At 53.9% G+C, this 21,468-nt stretch overlaps 1 protein-coding gene across 6 annotated transcripts in view; it reads right to left on the minus strand.

Annotated features, from left to right (window-relative positions):
- The window catches only part of Adcyap1r1 (ADCYAP receptor type I), a 44,590-nt gene extending 26,671 nt beyond the window's left edge, over window positions 1-17,919 (minus strand). For 3 of the 6 annotated variants that reach the window (XM_090332688.1, XM_090332686.1, XM_090332685.1), the window contains exons 1-3: window positions 17,557-17,917; window positions 10,088-10,204; window positions 8,849-8,954 (exon numbers count right to left, since the gene is read on the minus strand). In XM_090332688.1, coding sequence (XP_090188814.1) covers window positions 8,849-8,954; window positions 10,088-10,138 — 157 coding nt within the window. In that variant the 5' untranslated portion in view covers window positions 10,139-10,204; window positions 17,557-17,917. Of the gene's footprint in view, window positions 1-8,848; window positions 8,955-10,087; window positions 10,205-17,556 lie in introns of all 6 variants that reach the window. The other 3 variants (XM_090332687.1, XM_090332683.1, XM_090332684.1) reach the window with 2 other exon arrangements.
- Between the last annotated feature and the right edge of the window lie 3,549 nt (window positions 17,920-21,468).

The raw sequence follows: 21,468 nt of genomic DNA on the forward strand, positions 1-21,468 counted from the left end.
TCACACCTGCACCCTTTGCACATGCACACATACACACCAGGTATGTGTACTGTTCACAAGCCAGATGCTGCAAGACCCTAGCAGTTAACAGCTTGAAGGAAAGCCAGATTTCCAGTCTGAAGGAGACTCAGAGATGGACCTAAAAGAGTTCTCAGAGAGGAGAGAAGATAACATGCCCCAGGAGCTCACCTGATTCTCTACCTCCACAGCCCTAGCCCCACACCTAGCCCCTGGGAGCAGGAAGTACCAGGTCAGTCCCACACTCCCAGAGACAGGAAAGTTCCAGGTCAGAACTAGATTCCTGAGTATGAGAGTCCCTGCCTAAGACCTCATCTTCCTGTCCTAGCTCCTCTTTACCATTGCATTCTGACCTGTCTCTACATGTAGTGTGTCTGGCTCTTCCTCAACAGGTCCTCCCACCTACAGGGGGGCCCACAACCAGCCTGAGGCTGTGCTCTACACTCCCACCTGCCTCCTAAAAGGCCTGGAGCCAGGAGGTGGCACAGAGCTGGCTCTTGGATGAGGAGCTGACAGGAGGAGAAAGCCATTCAGGCAGCAGCCTGTGTGCCAAGGCTGGAACTGTGGAAGGACATAAAGTGGGAAGAAATGAGGGAGGCCAACACAATGTCACAGGGTCAAGCTGAGGGAGAGGGAAGAAGGATGCACTGAGAGGCATTAGAGAGATGCAGGCTCAGTAGCTAGCTGGACATGGGCTGTGAAGAAGAAGAGCTTGATCTTTACTAGGGCTGGATTTTCAGATCTGAAGGTATAGGGGTCTTGAGGACTGGATTTTCAGATCTGGGGTGCAGGAATCTGCCAAGGTCATGGGACCAGAAGCTGCTCACAGCTTGGGTACAGAAAGCTCCATCTCTCAGGCCTGGAGCATTGGCCTATGGCATGCTGCTCATGAAAGATGGCATCTCCAGACACCATGGATGATTCCTGCCCACCACTCTCACTAGCTCACAGGTGGCTGTGACACCATGTCCTTGAAATACACTCGACAGCTTGTCTTTGCCACTGTGGCCCGTGCCTACTCTGGGATGGCTGTGGAGCGTGGCCTTGAGCCCATGCCCCGGGAGCCCTGTCCAGCAGATGTTCCTGTAATGCAGAATATTAGGCTCTGGCACAGCCATCTGCCACGGCCAGCTGATGTTGCTGAGGCCAGGGGCCACTTAAGATCCAGTGAGCAGGGCTAAGGGGCAAGGAGGAATCCAGGGCCAGGCAAGATACATGAAGGAAAGGCTCCTAGGCTGGATGCAGAGGCAAAGATAGGGTAGGGGTTGCATGCTCTTAAATGATAACTTTTCAAGGGCCTGTTAGGCACCAAGTACCATCTAGGTGCTAGAGCGTATATACACAGGCCTGGAGTTTTCATGTGAGTGCAGTGAGGGGAAGGGTGGGGCCAGCCCTCAACATCTGCACCAGCACTCTGGGACTGAAATGTGCTCTTTGTTTCCTCTGCCACAATTCCCATTTGCGGAGGGTCAGATGTCTGTGTATACTCCCAAGTTTGCATGGCCAGAGTGCAGAGAAGAGCCCCCTAGGACTTGCTAAGAATATCCATCAAGTTCTCCACCCCATGGCCTAGAAACCCTAATGATCCAACCCTCACAATTCTGGTGCCTCCTCCTTTCCCCTGCCTGTGTCTCATGCCCCTGTTGCCAGGTCAGCAGAAACACCAAGCATAAGCCCATGACTCAGGGCCTAGGTCCTATGACATGCCCTTGACCCAGGAGTTCACAGCTTCCTGGCTCTGGAGGACAAAAAGTGGGCTCTCAACACTGCCTTGGGTTTCCCTAACTGGAGAAGAAACTCATCTTCCTGCCTTCCACACAGCATCTACATCCCCGACAATTCTGCATGCCAGACTCAACATAGCTCTGTTTTGTTGTGACTGAGAAATCTCAAGACATCTTTTCTCCTTCTCCCCTCCTCTTCTCACCATTTTCCTTCTCCTTTTCTTCCCCCTTGTTCACTCAAAAAAAAAAACCACTAAGAAATAGGTGTCAGACTCCATCTGACTGCCGAATCACGCAGGAGTGAAGGAAAGAACCCAGTCTGGGCCTCACTGAGCGTAGCATCTGGAGAAGCATGGAAGGATGTGTTGCTAAATGTTGAGAGGCTGTTGGATGCTGTGCTAGATTTTTGCTGCCACCAGAGATTTACACACAATGTATTTCCACATGCTACAATTTATTGTCATGCATTTCTGGAAGCCAGGGGCCTGGAAAGGTCCTAACTAGTCTGGAATCAAGGTACCATAGAGCTGCCATTCTTCTGGAAGCTGGAGGGGAGCAAAGGGGGGGCCTTCTCTATGCCTTTTCCAGGGTCTATTGGCCACTTCTTTCTCCATCAAGACCAGTAGCTCAGCATCAGCAAACTTCTCTCCCTCTCTGGCTCTCATGTTTCTTTCACGTCTAAGGATACATATGAAGGGGTTAGTCTACCCCATTAACCCAGGATAATCTCCCCATCTCAAGGTCCTTACCGTATGGCATATTCAAAGTTCCTTTTACTATGTATAGCAGACATGAGAAGACCTTTATGGTTCAGAAAGAACGAAAGGGCTGAATGCAGAACAATGGCAGGAGCTATGCAGGGCAGTCTAGATGCCAGTGATGGGACTTGGTGACAAGCTTAACTGGTGGAACAGAAATGCTTAGTGCTCACCCATAACATGTAACTTCTAGTCCAAGATTTTAGCGACAGCAAGTAGATGAAAAAATTAGTCTCCAAAACATCCACTGCCTTCCGCGATTTCCCCTCACAGTGCCCTTGAAGTCACATGCACAGGCCACATACAAACATGGCTGTATTCCAAAATGGAAACATTTTGGATCTCTGGATAACTATGAGAAGCCAAGTTCCACTCCCTCCTCTGCTGATCACACTGGCCTATGATATGGTCAAACATATCCAAACATGTCCCTGAAGCATGGTCTAGACTATCCTGACTTGTACAGCAGAGACAGAGAGGTACCTTATAGATGTCACCCTGATTTCCAGCTTAGATGGATGGATGGATGGATGGATGGATGGATGGATGGATGGATAGGGGAGGATGTAGGAGGGGTAAATGAATAGGCATATGTGGGGGTGGTAAGTAGATTGGTGAGTGGTGGGTAGATGGGTGGATTGATGCATAAATGGGTGGGTAGGTGGATGGATGGGTGGGTGGATGGATGTATGGATGGGTTCTAGATGAATGTGAGAGTGGGAAGATGGGTAGGTAAAGGGACAGACAGATAGATGAGTGGTGGGTGGATGGATGGATGGATGGATGAATGGATGGATGCAAGCATGGATAGATGCAAGCATGGATGGATGGGTAGATGGATAGATGTTCTATTTACCACAGTAGGGATGGCTGAGTGAGAAGCAATGATGGGTTAGCTTGGGAAGTTGGAAATCAAGAGTTCTGTCTCTGTGTTATTTGGTTTGAGATAGTGATAAGAGCCAAGAGGAGACAACTGTCTCAAAAAGCACTTGGACAAAAACCCAGGACCTAGAGCTCAAGTTAAAGCTGGAGAAAAGGAATAGGCATGATCTGCAGGGATTCTATTTAGGCCCTGGGCATCCAACCAGAGGTGGAGCTCACAGAAAAAAAGGGGGGAGAAAAACTGGCCTTACTCCAGAAGAAAGAATGCCAACATTTAGAAGTGGGGCTGACAAAGGAAACCAAGTGGAAAACCAGGACAGGCCAGTAACACCACAGGCAGAAATGAGCTTCAGGAGGGTGACGGTCAAGTGAGGCCAACACCAAGTTCCCACTTCCCTTACCTCTTCCAGAGAAAGCCAAAAATCAGAAGAGGTCTTGATCCCTTGAGAGCCCTCTCCATTTCTGGCTCCTCACCCAAACCTCCCTCTTCACCTCTCCCTGCCCCCACTTCTACACCAGCCCTCCTGAACCTTCCTGGCTTGGTCTGCAGAGGCCTCACTGTGGGCAGAAGAAGGTGGGCACTATGCCATCATTAGCACTGCATGCTCTCTGGGCTGTGCCCACCTAAGATCTTGCACACAAAGTAGCCAGGGGATGGCAGTGATTCGTGACAGTAGCAGGGACAGGCTCCACTTAAGCAGGCCCACCTGAGAGGGAATGCAGAGCTATTAGCTCTCGCCTGGAACCGGATGAGGAGCTAATCTCAGGTTGTCATGGTGATAATTCTGTCCAGTTCCACACAATGTTCAAAACTCCTGAGACCAGGAATACCAGAATGACAGACAAAGCCACTATCTTTCTGTGGAGATGCTCCGGTATTGCTAGAACAAGCAATCAATCTAAGCATATAATTCAAAGGTGAAAATGAATCAATTTATGGAAACTCACTTTATAGCCAAGGTTTCTTTGGGTCATAAAATGAGGTCCCCCCCCCACCACCCACCCGTGAGGTTGTTAAGAGGGTAAAGGAGAATTCAAGACACAGCCCTTCCCTTTGGGAGTGAACTGATCTGAAAGCCTGGACCCCAGGCCAACAACACACCTTGGAACCTGCCAGAATGCACGAGGCTCAGGGCCTTCCAGGCCTAAGAATGAAGATGCTTGTAGGTGGGCCCCAGGATTCTGTGTTTTTACAAGCCACCCGGAAGCATGATGTGTGCTCTTATCTATGACAACCAAGCAACAGAAAACAGACAGCTGGATAGAAACCAAACCCAGAGTGCCATTCCAACCTCCAAGTGAGTATGGAGGGGGATGGTGCAAGGCACTTAGCACACAGGACAGGCCCCAGAAGCCGAGAGAAAATAATAACATGAAGATCTTTTCTGTCCTAGTACAGCCATGGCGGGCCTCATCCATGTCCTCTAGAGGGGGGCATCCAGTCTGGCCAGCGCTCCCTAAGGTGGAAGGCTTCCAGGCTGGTGGATGCCTATGACCCTGCAAAGAGGAGACATCGGCTGGCCTGGCACTGCACAGGCAGGGCTCTGAGCTGGGCAGCAGGAACAAAGTGGCTGGCCCAGAAGACTGTACCTAGGGATTGCTTGGCCCACTGGCTGCCAGCAGAGCAGCCATTCCCACGCACAGCAGCTCTCCTGCTCTGGCCCCCAGGGCACTGCAGCAGAAAGGGAGCTTTCCCTCTGGGCAGCAGATCTGGGTATGAGCTGGGCTGCCTCCATGTGGCATCTCTGGCCTCAGCTGCTCCCTGGGTCACATGAGAAAACCAGGCTGGGGTTGGCTCAAGCCCCACTCAGCATTCAAGGGCTTAGAGTGAGAATCAAAACCACAAGTCCACCTCCAGACTGCCTTTGCAAGAAACACCCATGAAATAAGCCAGAAGATGCTACAAACCGAACTCAGTGAGAGCACACCTCCCACGGCCTGCCGACTCACCTCACTGCCCCCCCGCCCTGTCTCTCCCACATTGCCACAGCAGGTCCCCCAGGACCAATGAGGCTGAGAGAACACAAGCCTCCCTCCCAAGCCCCCAACCCAACCCACAAACAGCACCCCCACACACAAACACATCACAGTTCTTGTTCCAACCAACCTTTGCTGGATTTCAAGGATTATGGTGAGACACACAAAAGATACACATGGAGAAATAACTAAACTATGCGGTCATCTGCACACATTGACACTAGGGTCAGACCAAGAATACCATGGTTACTCATCACCTTACAACAGCAGTAGGCCAACAGCAGATTGCCAATAGTGACGTAGACTTGCTGTGTGCTAGGCACAGTGCTGGTTCTTTATCTGACCACCACAGCAACCTAGAGGGCTGGGTCTGTTATTCTTGTTTACTAGATGAGGAAACAAAGCCATGAGGAGGTTCTGCACAGGACACAGTGCTTTATGAGCACATATGGAACTTGAACTCAAGATAGCTGGGTTTCAGGCACTGATCACAGCCTCAAGATATGACACTGTGTCCCAGAGCCCTCCCTGGCTCCAACTGTGGGGCCTTGGAAGGGTAAAACCTAGGGTTATCATGGTGGATGAAAAATGCCTGGAGAAGTGCACAGGGCAGTGGGCAATAATGTTGCTAAGTACCTCACAGAGATGCTGTGCTTATAAGCCTGGCTGCCTAAGTGTGGTGGGCTGTGGGGCTCTCTGTCTTCATGTAGGTTTGTGCTAGAGTACACAGCATCTCCAGAAATGAGGCCAGTACTGTTTGGAACAATCTGGAAAGAATCCCCAGAGAAGAAGGAGGGTTCTGGGGGCCATACTAGTGCTTAGGAGAGTGGGGAGGTAGGGAGGGGGAAAGGCATAGAGGTAAAGGTGTGAGCAGGGAGGGGAGGAAGGAAGGGCAAGGTTGTCTTAGCTGGGTCTTGTGAGCTTGTTTCCTGGGCTGGCCTTGAACCCATGATTTTCTGATATGAACCTGCTCAAATTCCAGACCCAAGCCATCACATCCAGCTGTATTCTCTCATAGGAAGTCGGATTGGTTTCTATAGGCATCTACAAACTCTGAGTTGTGCATTGTGCTATTATCACTGAGGAGTCTTCTCTTTCCCACCAACAGGGTGTGTACAGCTTCTGCTGGATTAGCTCTGGGCCCTGGCCCTGTCCTGCCTCACTTTCTAACAAGTCCAAGGGAGGGAGAGCAGAGGGGTAAGACTCTCTCTTCAGGCAGGTCACCAAAGTATGAAGCCCTCTCTCTCCTCAGGGTGCTCAAGACTACAGGAAGGCCATTACCAGCCTCATCTCTGGGGAACTCTCATCCCGTGCCCTCTTCCAGGCTGCAGGGTTCCCTGCCACCACACCCGCTAGAAAGAAGTGCCTTCTCTCCTTTACCTTCCTGGTGCCCATAGCAGCTCTGGGCAATGGAGGTGCATCTCTGTGTCTGGGTCCCTTCCTGGATCTCCCTGCACCCTGGCCACTGTGTATCTGGTAAGTAAAGGAGGGCTGGGGGACAGGCAGGCTGCATAGAAGAATGAATGGGTGATCCACAGGCTTTCAACACCCAGCCAAATCCAGCTTTCACAAGTGGCCAGCCCTGGGGACGCTGCAGGGAAGGCAGCCCCACCAGCAGGCCAAAGTTCCACTGGAAGTGGACACAAAATGTACACACATCCTCAGAACCAGGCTCTGACACAGGTTGTTAGGGTCCTGAGTTCCACCCCAGGCCCCTTGTAGATGTGGCACCTGGTCTGGAGTGGTCTTCCTTTGAATCATCTTCCTTTCTCTTTTGCTGCTCAGTGTCTACCCATCCCCTGGGCCTTGCACTGGGCCCTATTACTACAGCCAGCCACAAGAACCACTTGGAGGCTTTAGACACCAGTGGTTGTGGCCACTCATGGTTTTGATTTAATCAGCTTTGATGATAGCTAGACTACAGACTTCTCAAAGTCCCTTGTCAAGGAATCAGGTTCCAGAGCATCTGTTCCTGCATTATCTGACTACCCAGCAGCTCCTGCATCATCTGAATTTCTATCAGTTCCTGCATCATCTTATTCTCTATCATTTTCTGCATCCTCTGACTCTCCAAAAGACCATCAGATCCTATATCATCTGATTCTCCAGCAGATCATGTCTCAAGCCTTCTGATGGCAGATTCACCCCTGCCCCCAGTGCACTAGAAGATGGCTCCTGCCAACACTGCCTTTCCATCCTCCACTTTAGCCAGACACCTATGGGGTAAGACTGTTGTCTTGCCTCAGCCCAGGGCTCAACAGATGGAGTGCTAGGACACACAGCCCCTGCCATCCTGCCCCACTCCACCCCACATTTTCCTGCTAGATATAAGGGTAGCAGTGGCTCTACCCAGAGTCCTGCCATTCAAGAACAAGGAAGCTTAGAGGCAAATACCTGAGGTCCAGACCCAGCCATGTGATCCGAACAGGCATTTCCCGCCAGCACCTCACTTTATATCCCCTACACAAGACACTTGCACCAGATAATTTCCAGGTAGTCTATGAGTTTCCTCCAGCTCTGCACCCATCTGGGCCCCTGCCTCAGTTTCCTTGGTAGGTGGATTGACCTGTATGGAGACCACAGGGCTGACCCTGTGCTGGGTGGACTGGCAAGGCATCCCTGCCTGGGGCACCTCTCTCCCAGGTGTCTTCACTGAGGCACTGGCCAGGCAACTTGAACCACTACATCTAACTGGGCTGCAGATCAGTGAAGCCTGCAGACACTGGATGCTCAGAAGAGCTGTGAAGGCCCCGAGGAAATCATGTAGTCCCAGAACAGGCCTGTGAGCCCAACCTCCAGTGGCCACAAAGGAGGGGGTAGGAAGGGCCACAGGTCTCCATGTTCCCTCAGAGGAGACTGGGGGTGTGGGGGAGGGGGTATGTACTGCTTCCATGAGCCTCAAGGGCCTGCCAGCATTAGGAAGTTGGAAGCAGAGGCTACCTCGGGCCTCTGGGCCTCAAAGGGGCTGCACCTCTCCCTCAACCATGGGAAGCATTAAAGGGAATCCTTCAGTCATCCCTGAGACTCGATTGTCATGGGTCCCCTGGGAGAGGTTGACAATACCCAAAGACTGTGGCTGTGTCCAGCACAGGCACTCAGCCCTTCAACCTCAAAAGCCCTGTGACACACAATTCTAGTGACCAAGAGACTTGCTGCCTTCTGCCCTGACCTCTGCCCAGACACTTGGAGGAGACAAGAGTCCTGCCTGACTCTGACCCATGCTCTCACAGCCCGGCCACCACAGCAGCTGCACTTCAGCTGCCACCAGCCCAGGAGGCATCTCAACAAGCTCCCTGACAGCTGCTGGCCAGGCCAGGCTCCAGCTGCATCCCAACCCCCAGGGGAGAGAGGACTGCCATGTCCAGAGGCAGGATGCCACAGCCCCAGATCAGTGCCCTCTGTCATGCTGAAGGGCGCAACAGAGTCTGGGGAAAGCCACCCCCATGCAGGGACAATGGGGACAGCTGGTTTCTCTGTGATGTCACTCACCTGGAGAGGAATCGTTGAAGCCCAGCAGGTGATTGGCCCTCTGGATCTTCTCTAGGCACACAGCTTGCTCCTTCTTGAAGATGCAGTCGGAATGCATGGCAGTGGCCTGTGGGACACATGGAGGGACAGTAAGGTTGGTGGGCAGGGCCATCACCCACAAGCCTCCTAAATCCAGGGCAGAAACCTAGGGGTGGTTGGGAAGATGCAGGAAGAGGAGAGGGCAGAGAAGTTGGTCCAGCCGGGGCCAGGGCATCCATGCTGTCATAATCACTATGGGGTTCTTCTTGGTTACCAACGTGGTGTGGCCAGATGGACCCCACTCCCTCACATCAATAACATTAGCAGAAGTACTCTGGTATGCAGGAAACGATTCTCAATGTCACGAGCGTGTGTGTACATGTGTGTGATAGGTTATATCATTGTCCATTTTATAGACATGGAAACAACAGAGAGAGGAACTTGCTGGGTCTCATGGCTTAGGGAACTGGAGCCTGGGTTTGACCCCAGGCAGCCTGGGATTCCCAGGGTCAGGCAACAAGCAGGGGCTAAGCTGAGATCATGCCTCAACTGTCCTCTGGGGGTGCAAAAGAAGAAGGCATTCAGGGGCCTCCTTTCATCTAAAGAGAAGGGGAAATGGGCTCAGAGAAGTGGAGACAGCACAGCTCAGGTTATGCAGCTCCCTCGTGCCCAACAAGTTCAGAATGGGAGACATCATAGCACACACAGCTCTAATGGTCACTGCACTTGATGCTGTCACTTGATTCAGGCTCTGGGGTCAGGATGGCTCCCTCAAGAACACCCGTACGTGTGGAGCTGAAGGCCTGGCTCTCAGGCTGATCCAGTCCCAGCAGCTCACAGGTATGCAGGCAGCTCCCTAAAGACCTGGGGTTTTCCAGTCACACAGGACAGCAGCAGGGCAGGTACCTGGGCTCCTGGGCAGGGAGTCTTCACTTCCCATTTGTTGGAGAGACACAGCAAAGTGCTCTTTCAGAGTCCAGGACTGGCAGTCCAGAACTGGAAGCTAACAGAGCCACTGTACCCCAACCAGAGCCTCAGCATGCCATGGAAAGGGTGGCCATCCATAGATATGAAAATGAGGGCCTCTCTCGAGAGGACGGGTACATCTCTAACTCAAAAAGGCAGGGTGGTCCCCAGGAGGTGCTGGAACTAGCATGGCTGCAAGCACACAAAAGACTCTGGGATCCAAAAGAGTGCTGGAGGGAGGTTGCAGTGTCTTACCTCAGGCAGCAGGAGGAGAGTGGCCAGAGCTACCTGCAGGATGCCAGCCATTGTGCTGCTCAGCCAGGACACTAGCCCTGCTTCCCAGCAGCCTCAGCTGGGCTCCACGTGCACAGGCTGCAGAAAAGGAAAGGTGTGAGTCCTAGGTTGGCACCAGCTCCCTGCCCCCAGGAGTCTCCTCCTGGGACCTGCATGCCCAATTCTTTACTGACTCAACCTACAAGTAGGTGCCAGCATTGCGGGCTTACTCCAGCAGAAGGGCCAGCTCATTCCAATATTGTCAATATGTACCCCTGTACCCTAGCAACTGCTCATCTGGAAATATTCACTCTGACACAAAAAGAAGCATATGCATGGGGGCTAGGCATGGTGGCCTGTGCCTGTCATCTCAGCTACTGGGGACACAGATATCAGTAGGTTCACAGTCCCAGTCTAGCCCCATCAAAAAAAAAAAAAACAGCAAGATTTCATCACAACATATAAACTGGGCTTGGTGGCAACTACTTGTCATCTCAATAATGGGGGAATAAAAAGCAATTGGGTCTGAAGTGGACAGTGAGAGACTTTATCTGAAAAATAATTAAAATGAAAAGGGAATGGAGGTGTGGCTCCGTGACAGAGTGCCTGCCTAGCAAGCAGGAGACCCTGTGTTAAAATCCCAGTACTACCATGGGGGATGGGAGGATGTAAGGCTATTCCTGCAGCATCATTTAAAATAGCCTCCAAGCCTAATGATGGGTGGCTCACACTTGTAATCCTAGCTACTCAGGAGGCTGAGATCTGAGGACCATGATTCAAAGCTAGCCCAGGCACTAAGGTCTATGAGACTCTTATCTCCAATTAACCACTAGAAAATGGGAAGTGGTGTTGTGGCTCATGGTGTTAAGGCAGTAGCCTTGAGTTGAAAAGCTCAGGAACAGTGCCCGGGCCCAGACAAAGCAGGAAGTCTGTGAGATTCTTACTTCCAATTAACTGCCAAGGGGCAATACAGAGCTATGACTCAAGTGATAGAGCTCCAGCTTTGAGTAAAATGTTCAGGGACAATGTCCCGGCCCAAACCAGCACAGAAACAAATAATGAAACAGCATCTAGGACAAAGGGGACAGCACATATGCTATCTCACCTGGACTGCTGGGCAGTAACAACCCAAGTTGTTGAATTATTACTAAATTGCTCAAGAAGGGATGGACACTGAGGCACTACTAACCCATGGAGTATGGTTCAGAAGGCCACATGGAACTTAAGCATGATGACCAGAAGACTTTACATCTGTGCCCAATGGTTGGACCTGCCATTAGTCTGGGCCCTGGCTCTCAGCCTAAGCAGGCCTGCCTCCCTCCAGGTCCTGGTCTCTCCAGGTTGCCAACAAGCAAGCACCCAAAGGAGTAACAAAGCCCAAGGCAGAAGGACTGGACAGAAGGGGGCAGCTACAGTCCCAGCCCAAGGCTAAACAATCATTCAAGATAGTGCTCCAGACAGCCTGGGCACTGCACCTGGCCACCTCCTACAGCTGGAGGGCTGGGAAGGCCCGGGCACAGGCTCCATTCTCCTGGACAGCCGGGCTTCAGTCTCACTGTCCCTCCCAGAACCCTGAATACCCTCGATGGTGACAGGCTTCTTCCAGCTTGGCACCCGTGGGCACTCGAGGGCTCAAGTCACCTTCACCATCCTGGGCTCGTGGAGCAGCGCCTGGTCCTGGTACCCCAGCAGTGGCTGAACAGCAGCCAGGGGGGAGAGTTGTTAGGGGAGGTGGACATTCTCTGAGACCAGGGGGCTCCTTGGGTCTCTTGGACAATCTTAGGTCAAATAGGATAATCAAGCCACTGGTCCCCAGTGACACCAGCACTGCCTGCCCCTAACTGGACTGTGTGACCTGGCTGCCCAGGTGTTCAAGGATGCAGAGCCCTCTACCTACCTGCCCCAGTTCTCAATCTCCAGGTGGCATCTGGAGGGTTGGGATCATAAAGGACTCCACGGGGCAAAAGAGAGTAAAGGCAGGGAGGGCTGGAGGAGGAGCAAGAGCAGGTGGGAGGGCTCTCTGCATTCTGAAATTCTGTCTTTCACTCTCCCTCTCTCTTGCTCTCTCTCCCCCCTCTCTCTCTCATTTGCATACATGTGAGTCCATAGAGATGAACATCTCCCTCATGCATAGAGAAACACTCACTGCGAACATCCATGATGGGGACACAAGACTTCCCCGAGGATAGATAAACATCTATCCTCTGCATGTCCCAACGTGCTGGCCAGCCTGTGGATGCACATCATGATGCATACACTCGGGTGGGGAGCAGAGGCACCCCTAAACATCACAGATCTGAGATATACTGCATATGCACACAGTGTCATGGGCAGCAGTGAATGCACCTGAGGGCACACAGGCAGGATACTCACCTCCATCTACCACCACAGCTCTACCAGAGAGCTCCACCAGCCCATCACACCATCTATGTGCCCAGAGGAGCTGTGCCAGCCTGGAATGCGGGCCCTGACCTGCCCCCTGCATTGCAGTCCACCTCCACCCAGCTGCACAGACTCCACACCAAAGAGGGGAGACAGGCCCTCCAGTACCCCACACTGGCTTCCTATGCACCCAAGGACAGCTGGGGGCTCTGATCCCTTCCACCCTGCACAGTCTCTGGTATCAGACAATTCTGTCACAGACCACCTGTCCAAAAAACACTCGCCCAAACACTCGCCTGGCTCCTCTGGCCAAGGTCAGCTTTCAGAGGTGTGTGTCCTGGGTCTGTGCCCACTTGTCAGCTGCTCAGCTCTATCCTGGCTGTCTCCTCGGTGTTCTCTCCCAAGGTGCCAGGTTCCCCACCAGGAGAAGAGCTAGGTAACCACAGCCAGGGCCCTGTCAGGAGATGAGCTGGGCGACCACTGCCCAAGGCCTCATCAGGAGATGAGCCAGGAAACCACAGCCAGGGATAGAAAGCACACTGTGTGGGCAGGTGCTGGGCTTGGATGGATGGCCCGACTGCCCCACATCCCTGTGCTGTGCTGTGGATCCAGGTTCCACTGGGTGGTTGACCTTGAGGATCGCTGAGTATTTAGCATATTAGATGTGGGAACCACTCTTCACTAGGCTAGATTATTCCGCTTCAGCCCCCAGATAGACTGTTCAACCTTTCTAGGCTTACCTGTGGACTGGGAAGGATAGCAATTCCTGTCCCTCAGATGTGTGAATTCAAGGCCACAGGAAGTGAGAGCTATGGTTCTAACTTCAGCCCTTCCTGATCAAACCTGTTTCACTATCTCACCTGAGCAGAATGGTAGGGCTGCTGCTTCTTGATTTGCCAGTGGGTATGTTTACTAAGTACTGGCAGGTACTTGCCAGGTGTGTTTACTAAGTATTCATACTCAGTATAGGTAGGCATTTGCCAGTAGGGATGTTCACTAAGTACTCCTACTCAGTACATACAGGTACTCTTCCAGGTAATAAATGCATATTAGCTCCCAAAACCTACAACATAGTTCCTGACACTGTACTTGTGCTAAAAGGAGAGAGACTGAGGCTCAAAACAGGCCAAGAGACTGCCCCAAGGCCCCACTGCAAGCACCCAGCAGAGCTGGACGGGGAGCATCTGGCTTCTATGTTTGCATGGTTATTCTTTGGCATGGTTCAAAAGAAGGCTGGCTCGAAGCCCACTGATGCCTCATGGCACCCCCATCCCCCAGGCTTGCTGTGGCCCTCCTACTCCATCTTGTGTCTGTATCAATGTAGGCATCTATATCCTGAAATCAACCTGAAAGACCATCTCCAATGGGGCAGGTGGGGAAACTGAGATCAGAGTGGAGCAGGTCACAGCACAGGCCCTGACAGGAATGGGATGTGTGACCCATGCCTAAAATGGAGGGGAGTTTGGCAGGCAGAGCAACGGCATGCCCTCCCCTCCAACAGGGAAGTCCAGCACAGGGTAGGACAAGATCTCCGTCCTTGTGAGACCGGCAGGCCCAGCAATGCCCCCACATACAGTAAGCAGTGACGGGTGCATCCTCAGACAGCAGTCAGCCGATGGAGCCAGAGGTGACTCACCAGCTCCATGTTGGAGGAGGGGAGAATCTGCAGACCCTCCAGCTGTTCCAAGACAGTGAGCCCCCATAGGCACTCCCCAGTGAACCCCCCCCATAGTCAGGACCCCCACCAGCGCCTCTGTGGGAGCTCAGGATCTCTCTGCACCCTTCCCCTGGGCTGGTCCTGGGTTGCATAGGTCCCTCTGACCTGGGAAAACCTCCACTAGGGACAAGGACAGCACTGTCCCTCTCTCTCCAGTGAGAGAGAGAGCGTGCCTATCCCAGCCCCTCTGCTGGGGGCTACTGACTCCTTCCCATCTCCGAGTAGAGCCAAAGTGGAGCACTAAGACTAGGCAGGAAGAGGTCATCACCTTCTCTGTTCCCACCTTGCCACTTTACTAACTGAACAGGACTCAATCCTCTTTCTCTCCCCCGCACCATCACCACGCCAAGCAGGGAGAGAAGGATAAAGGACAAACATTGCCTCAGAGAAGGGTGGAAAAGTTCTAGAATCTTCTCCTCGGGGAAGCAGAAGAGAAAGGTCCAAGCAGGAGCACATGTATACACAATGGAAGCTGGCCTGGACAGAACGATAGGCCCCACTAGAAGAGACACACCAAAGAGACAGGAGCCCTAAATCCAGTGAGGAGTGAAGCATCCAGGCTGCCCTTAGGCACCAAGCCCTCCCCACACCGCAATCCCACGCCTTAACCCCCCACCCCCGCTGACTTCCTAGCCTATTTCCCAACTTTTACAGGCCAGGAATCATCAAGCTCTTCCTAACTCTATTACTGTACAGCAGCCAGGAATGGCTTGTCCATTTCTAAATGGTAGAGGAGAGCTAATTTTTTAACCCTTTATTTCATGGGACATGTGAATTGCCTTGAATAAAAATATCAAGCATCCATGAGTAAAGTCTGCCTGAACCTCTCTATGGGCATCTGTGGTTGCTTCTCAGTGACAGCCGCAGAAGAAAATTACTGCCCTGCAGTCTGATGGCCACAGAGGCTAAAAAATTGACTGGATTTGCAGAAAAAGGCTGCACACTCTCTCACACACACACACACACACACACACACGCACGCACGCACACACACACACACACACACACACACACACACACATACTTGCTTTCATTCAACCCCACATATTGGTACCTTCATTAGGGAAGGCTTTTACTGACTTTGGGCTTATCCTTGAATCCCTAGTTGTGCCCAGATTTGAGCAAGAGGCACTTGTCTTTCTGGTGTACATCTCCATTGTGTCCCAGCTCCTCAGCAGGTGTCACCGGAAGCCTGCGTGCCTCCCAGCTGTGTGTCACTCCCTCTCTGTGTCACTGTGGGGGAGGCTGTCACTGTGTGCCTCTGACGGCATCCAGAGCTCGGCACAAACACTGCTGAGGATTTTACAGCCTCTGTATCAGACAGCTAGACCACCATGCCCAGTGCATCAGCCCCAGTGGCTGCAGATTGTCTACTTCAGGAAGGACTGTGGTTTCCTGAGGTCCCTTGCCCTCCCAGAAAGGAAAGCCCCAGTCTGCCCCTATGTAGGCTGTACCCCTCCTCGGCTTCCTCCCCAAGATACGCATGCTCTGTCACCAAATGGTCCCCAATGAGCCTGTCAGGTGAGCAAGGCCATCTTGGCACCAATCTGAACACATAGGGCACAACTAGATTCTGTCATCTGACAGATAGCACAAGGTGTCACTTCATCAATGACAGTCCCATTCAATGAAATGCTTGTCAAAGACCAGCAACCTGGGACCGAGGGACAGCCCCCATGTGGCCTCATGTCCTGTCCTTCCTAGCATCTCACCAGAGGCACTGATCTATACATGTCTACTGTGTGTGTCCAGGTATTTGACACACACTGCCAGAAGGAGCAAAGCAGAGAGGAGCCTGGGAAGAAGGACAGGTCCCGAAGTACTTCTTTGATCAGCATCCACTGCCCCGAACCTTAACACAGCAGGGTCTCAGGCATACTTTAGCCTCTGCTAATCCCCAATGTACCTTCCAGCTCCCCTCAGCTCCTCTCAAGACCACCTCCCCCATCACTGCACAGAGTGCAGTGTTGCCCCAGACACCCCCCACCCCCCTCACCCCATGAGCTGCCACAGAGGGTGTAAGAGGGAAGGCTACCCCACCAGCACACACACACACTTGTTGATGTACTGGGTGGCAAATTATCCTGTCTCTAATTCCTATGTTCAATTTCAGCTGTGTCTGGACTGGGGCTTCTGCCTGTCCTGCCCAAGGTCACTGAGAAGAGGAGCAGGCTTGAGGCTGAGGATTTCAACAGCCCTCCTACTTTAGGTACCAAACTCAAGAGTGGGGTTTCCTGAGTAAATGCCCCTCAACCCCCACATACACAGGCTGAAATGATTTCTCATCCACGTCCCAAGTCCACATCCTCCATCCTGCCCTTCAGGGTGATTGGCTTTCCCTGGCCAGCTGCAGCCCAGAACAAGCTGCCTCTATGTCCTGAGTGTCCCTTCCAATCCTCCAGCCTCACTTGGTGTTGTTTTTGTCACTGGCTGGGAGGGCTGGGAGGCTGGGGGAGATAGAATGGGAATCTGGCAGCACACCTCACTAAAATATAGAAAATGATCTAAAACATAGAAAGGTCTAAAGAATCAGTAGAGCCCACCACCCTCTCTAGGATGGTCCAGAGGGGGCCTGAGCACATTAAGGGCTCCAAGCTCCACTCCCCCTCCATGTGAAGTGCCACCACCTCCCCTGGGTTCCCATCCACCCCCAGCTACTCTGTCCCTTTTGACGCCCCCTCCTGGCAAGGCATCCAGGCTGGGCTCAGCCTGCTTCAGTCCCACCATGGCTGCGGAAGCCTAGGCATTTAAGGAGGCCGTCAGGGTCTCCAGTTTAGGCTGGGAAGGCGTTTCCTTGCGGTACTGGGTCTCCAGTTTAGGCTGGAAAGGCGTTTCCTTGTGGGACTAAGAACAGACATCCGACTCCAGCCTCGCTTCAGGAAAGCCAGGGACCAAATAGATCACCACAGGGGTGCATTCTGTGGGGGGGGGCTTCCCGCCCCATCCCTCCCGCATAGAACCTCACTGGTCATCCCTCAAAGCCCCTCAGTATCCGGCCCCAGGGACCCTTCCAACTCCGCGTCCGAGTCTGCACAGGGGATTGGGGTAGAGAGGCAGGGCTCCCGGATCCACACAGTCCCAGTGCCATGACGGTTCTTTGGCTGCCCCTCCTGGCATCGGGCTAGGCCGACCCCACTCCAAGGGGCTGTAGGCACGGTCGCCCCCCACCCCTCCCCAGCTCCCAGGCAGGGGCCCTGGACACTTCTCTTGCGGGAGAGACACCCATTTCGGGGTCGGGGCTCTGCCCTTCACTGGCCTGATCCCGCGTCTCCCGGCGCCAGAAGAGGGGTTCGAGGTGCCAGCGGAGCCGAGGACCCGGAGCGGGGCGAGAACAGCCAGAGACAGCGCTTACCTGCAGGCTGCGGGGCCTGGCTGAGGCCGCGGGGCGTCAGGCTGGCACCGGGCAAACCCTTTGGGGAGGGCTCGCAGCGAGCGAGTCCGAGCCCCGCGCCGCACGGGGACTGACAGATGGAGCGGGAGCCGAGGGGCGCGGGGACCGATGGAGCGGGAGGTGAGAGGCGCGGGGACCGATGGAGGGGAAGCGGACGGGTGCGGGTACGGAGGCAGCGGGGACTGGCGGAGCGGGAGGCGAGGGGCGCGCGCCGCGCGGTCTCCGCGTCCGAGCGCTGTGAGCCAGCCGAAGGCCAGGGTCCGCGTCCCTGCGCGGCAGCGGTCGCGTGTGCGCACGCGGGGACCGCGCTCGTCTGGAGCCGCCGCGCCGCCAGTCCTCGCCCAGTGGCGAGCAAGGCGCCCCCGCGCCCGCCCCTCGCCTCGCGGTCGCCCTACGCGCTGGGTCCTGCGGGACAGGCGCCGCCTCCGCCGCCGCCGAGCCGGGCCGCGCAGGGGGGAGTCGACCGGCCCCCGGCTCCCCGCGGACCCCGCGGGCCCCCGCAGGCGGGGGGGAGTGGGCTGGGGCCAATGAGCGCCGGGGGCGGGGCCGGGCCTCGGCGGGCGGGCGCGGCGCGGACCTGCGTGGCGCCCGCGGGTGCTGCGCTTGAACACCCCTGGCGGAGGCCACAGCCGCCCCCCGCTCCTGGCCGAGCTTCCGGCTGGTGTCGCATCCCGGGGGCTCGCCGCCTTCTTCCTCCCCTCGGCCCAAGGCCCAGAGCTAGAAAGCGCTCCGGCTTCTCCACCCCGCGTCCCCGGAGCCCACGCCGCTGCTCAGGGAAGGAAGTCCCAGACCTTCCTCCATCTCCTCTCGGCCCGCAGCCCGGGGAGGGGTGGGTACCTGGACGTCCACAAATGCGGTGCCCTACGGAGCATTCTAGGGCCAGATAAGGGGTGGGGTGCCTATAGGACAATGGTGTCTCCAAATGATGCAGACTGCGGTGTACCGGCGCTGGGAGTCGGGTAAGCAGCTAGAGCCGCCCATCGACATTTACACCCTGGGTTATGCTGACAGATTTAAACAAGCATAGTACGGCATCCCATAATAGGCTTACGCTTACTATGGATGCTGAATAAATTACTGTGGTTAATTACTGTGGTCCTGCTCAATTCTCCTAGTCCAAATGGGTGAATTGAGGCTTGATGAGGGGACCAAGCGGGTCGGGCAGGGAAGCCAGTTGTGGAGGAGGCAATATCTAACCAAGAGCTGTCACCTCCCCCAGGCAGTACACCCCATCCCACAGGAGCTCTGGCCCACGCCCAGACCATAGGGGTATCTGCTGGCCCTCTATACTGTTTGTCCTACTTGTACTGGGCAACAGTAATAGTCCCACAGCTGCCTCCCCGTCCCAATCTCTGGTCTTGCCACTAGGCACTGTCCTTGACTATTTTGGTGAGTTACTGGCCAGATTCCCGTGTGGGGGGCAGGGGAGATTCCAAGTCCTCGGTGGTCACCTTGCTCAGGAATCCCCAGTGAGGAAGAGAAAAGAAAGGTAAGATTTGCCTTCTCCTGGGGATTCCAATGTCCGATAGGGAATGCAGAGATGGTGCAGGGGTGATCCGAGGTCACAGGAAAGTGCATGCAGTTCCCTAGATGTGGATAGGAAGTCCCTGCTTCCTCCTTTCCACTCAGTGAGCACCACTGAGCACTCATGGTTAGACTGTCAGAGGACTCCTGTTCAGAGGAGGAGGTGAGCCAGTCCTCAGGAATACATAAGACCCCTGGGGAGAGATGGTGGGGGGTGCTGGAGACAGACAGACAGACAGGGCCTCCCTCTAGAACCAGGCTGGGAGTGGCTTCCCTCAACAGCCTCAGCTTGAACTCAGTGAAGAACAGGGCTCTGTACACCATGCAGATGCCCTGGAAGGAGCATCAGGGAGAGTAGGCACACAGGACATGGCCCAAGGAGCAGTGAAAAGGTGGAATCTGGATCTCCCAGAGCTTGCCCTGCAAGGCTGGATGGTGAGGCTCCCTGCTGAGGGGCCCTCCACTCCACAGCTCTGCCTCTCCTTTCTGGTTTATTCCCTGTTCTGTCATCTGGGTTTCCCAGGCTCTGGTCACATCCTTGCTGCTGTTTGTTCTGTGAGCCACAGCACCCAGAGCACACCGTCCTCTCTGTCTGGGCAGCGTCCACCACAAAAAAGGAGAAGCCCAGCCATCTTCAGCATGTGCCCAACCCTTCACTGGCTCTCCCTTGACTTTAGAGCCCATGGCTGGAAAGTGAACCCTAATTGACCAGGGCTCTGGGATTATCAATGCCCTGTCCAAAGGGACAGGTAAGGGTTCAGTGGGATAGAAATCCACTGTCCACCAAGCCAGGCATGCCCTAAGTCCCCCCAAACCACAGATATTTTTCTATCAATCTAGTTGAGTCAGGAGACTCCCCTCAAACATATTCTCTCCAGGTTGCTGGATAAGCCAGAAGCCTTTGGAGAGTTCAACTCTGACCCCAACTTTACCTGAGCCAAGCATGGAAGACATATGAGCTCCTGGAAGACATATCGGTGCATGGAAGATTTATCAGTGCATGGAAGGTTTATTAGCATATGGAAGACATGTTAGGATTCAGGAAGATGGGTCACCTCACACTTTCCTGTGAACACAGGAGCTTGGAGGGCAGCAGGACCATCCAAGAATGCGCAGATGGCTTTCATGTGTCTTCCCAACCCGGGACTAATCCACCCCTCTGATGGCACAGGCTGTCTGTGCCCTGTCTGCTCCCTGTTCCTCTCACACATTCACTTCTGGCCTCCCACACTATCTTGTCTTGAGTAAGAGGTATAAATTTGATTTTCCCAAAGGGAACACCTCTGAAAACAGTACCACAGTACCAGGTTCTCCCTCTTCTCTATCCTCATCACCCAGAAAGTCAAATTGCAAACCTTGATGTTGCAAGCTAGCCAGCCCACCATCCCCATCCTACCTGCCAAGCTTTGGGCAGACTGGAGCTCAGGTCCACTGCTGGGAGTGGCCTCCTCCCAGACCCCTTCTTGATTGGCTTCCCCCTGAGGAAGAGGTTTGGGGGTCTACTTGCCCACTTTTCCCTACTCTGAGGTGCTCACTGCTTTGCCTTCTTCTAGCCAGGCAGGCAGGCAGCAACTGAAATATATGGGTTTTAATTCAATTTTCCGAGACATGGCTGAGGGAGATGAATGCCAGGCCTCCTTAACTCTGCATTCATCTCTTCCTAGCAGCAACCCCCTGCACAACTCCAGGCCCCAAGGATGCCAGCCCAACCCCCGTCTGGCGCCACTCAGACAGTAGCAGCACCTTCCAGGACACAGGTGTTTTATGGTAGAAAGCTGACATGTATGGCACGATGTCAGCTCATCATACCTCCAACCAGGGATTTCCAATCCTCCTGGTACCACAGAAACACCCCCCCCCCTTTCTCCAGGGGATGCTTTTTAAATGTCCCTGTCCAGGCCTCACTGCTAGAGATAATTAGATAATTGTTCTGTGGAGAGGCTTGGGCAAAAGTATTTTGAAAGCTCCCCAGGGGTTTTAATGTGTAGTCAGAGCAGCCTGAACCACTGTTACCAGCCCTCAGGGCCCTCTGATCCCTGCTTCCCACGTGCACCTCTAAGTAGCACACACTCTGTCCAGAGAAGATACCCCCACAGACCCTGGTCCACAGGACCCCAACATTCACTAGGAAAACAAGCAATGAAGATTAGGCCTTGGTCCATTCAAAACTGAAGCTGCCTCAGAAGATCCCAGGAGCAGAGGACAGAGGGAGTGCTCTCCTCCAAGGCTCAGCACACCTCCGGGGCCAAACCTGTGCCTCTCTCTCCTCCAAGTGGCTAAGGGAAGAAAGATGGTCAGAAATGGAACAAAGGATGTGGGATCCTGTATTCTGACCACTGACCTGATCTT

Source organism: Megascapheus bottae, chromosome 5 (genome assembly GCF_031878675.1).
Source record: "Megascapheus bottae isolate mThoBot1 chromosome 5, mThoBot2.hap1, whole genome shotgun sequence".
NCBI lineage: Eukaryota > Metazoa > Chordata > Mammalia > Rodentia > Geomyidae > Megascapheus > Megascapheus bottae.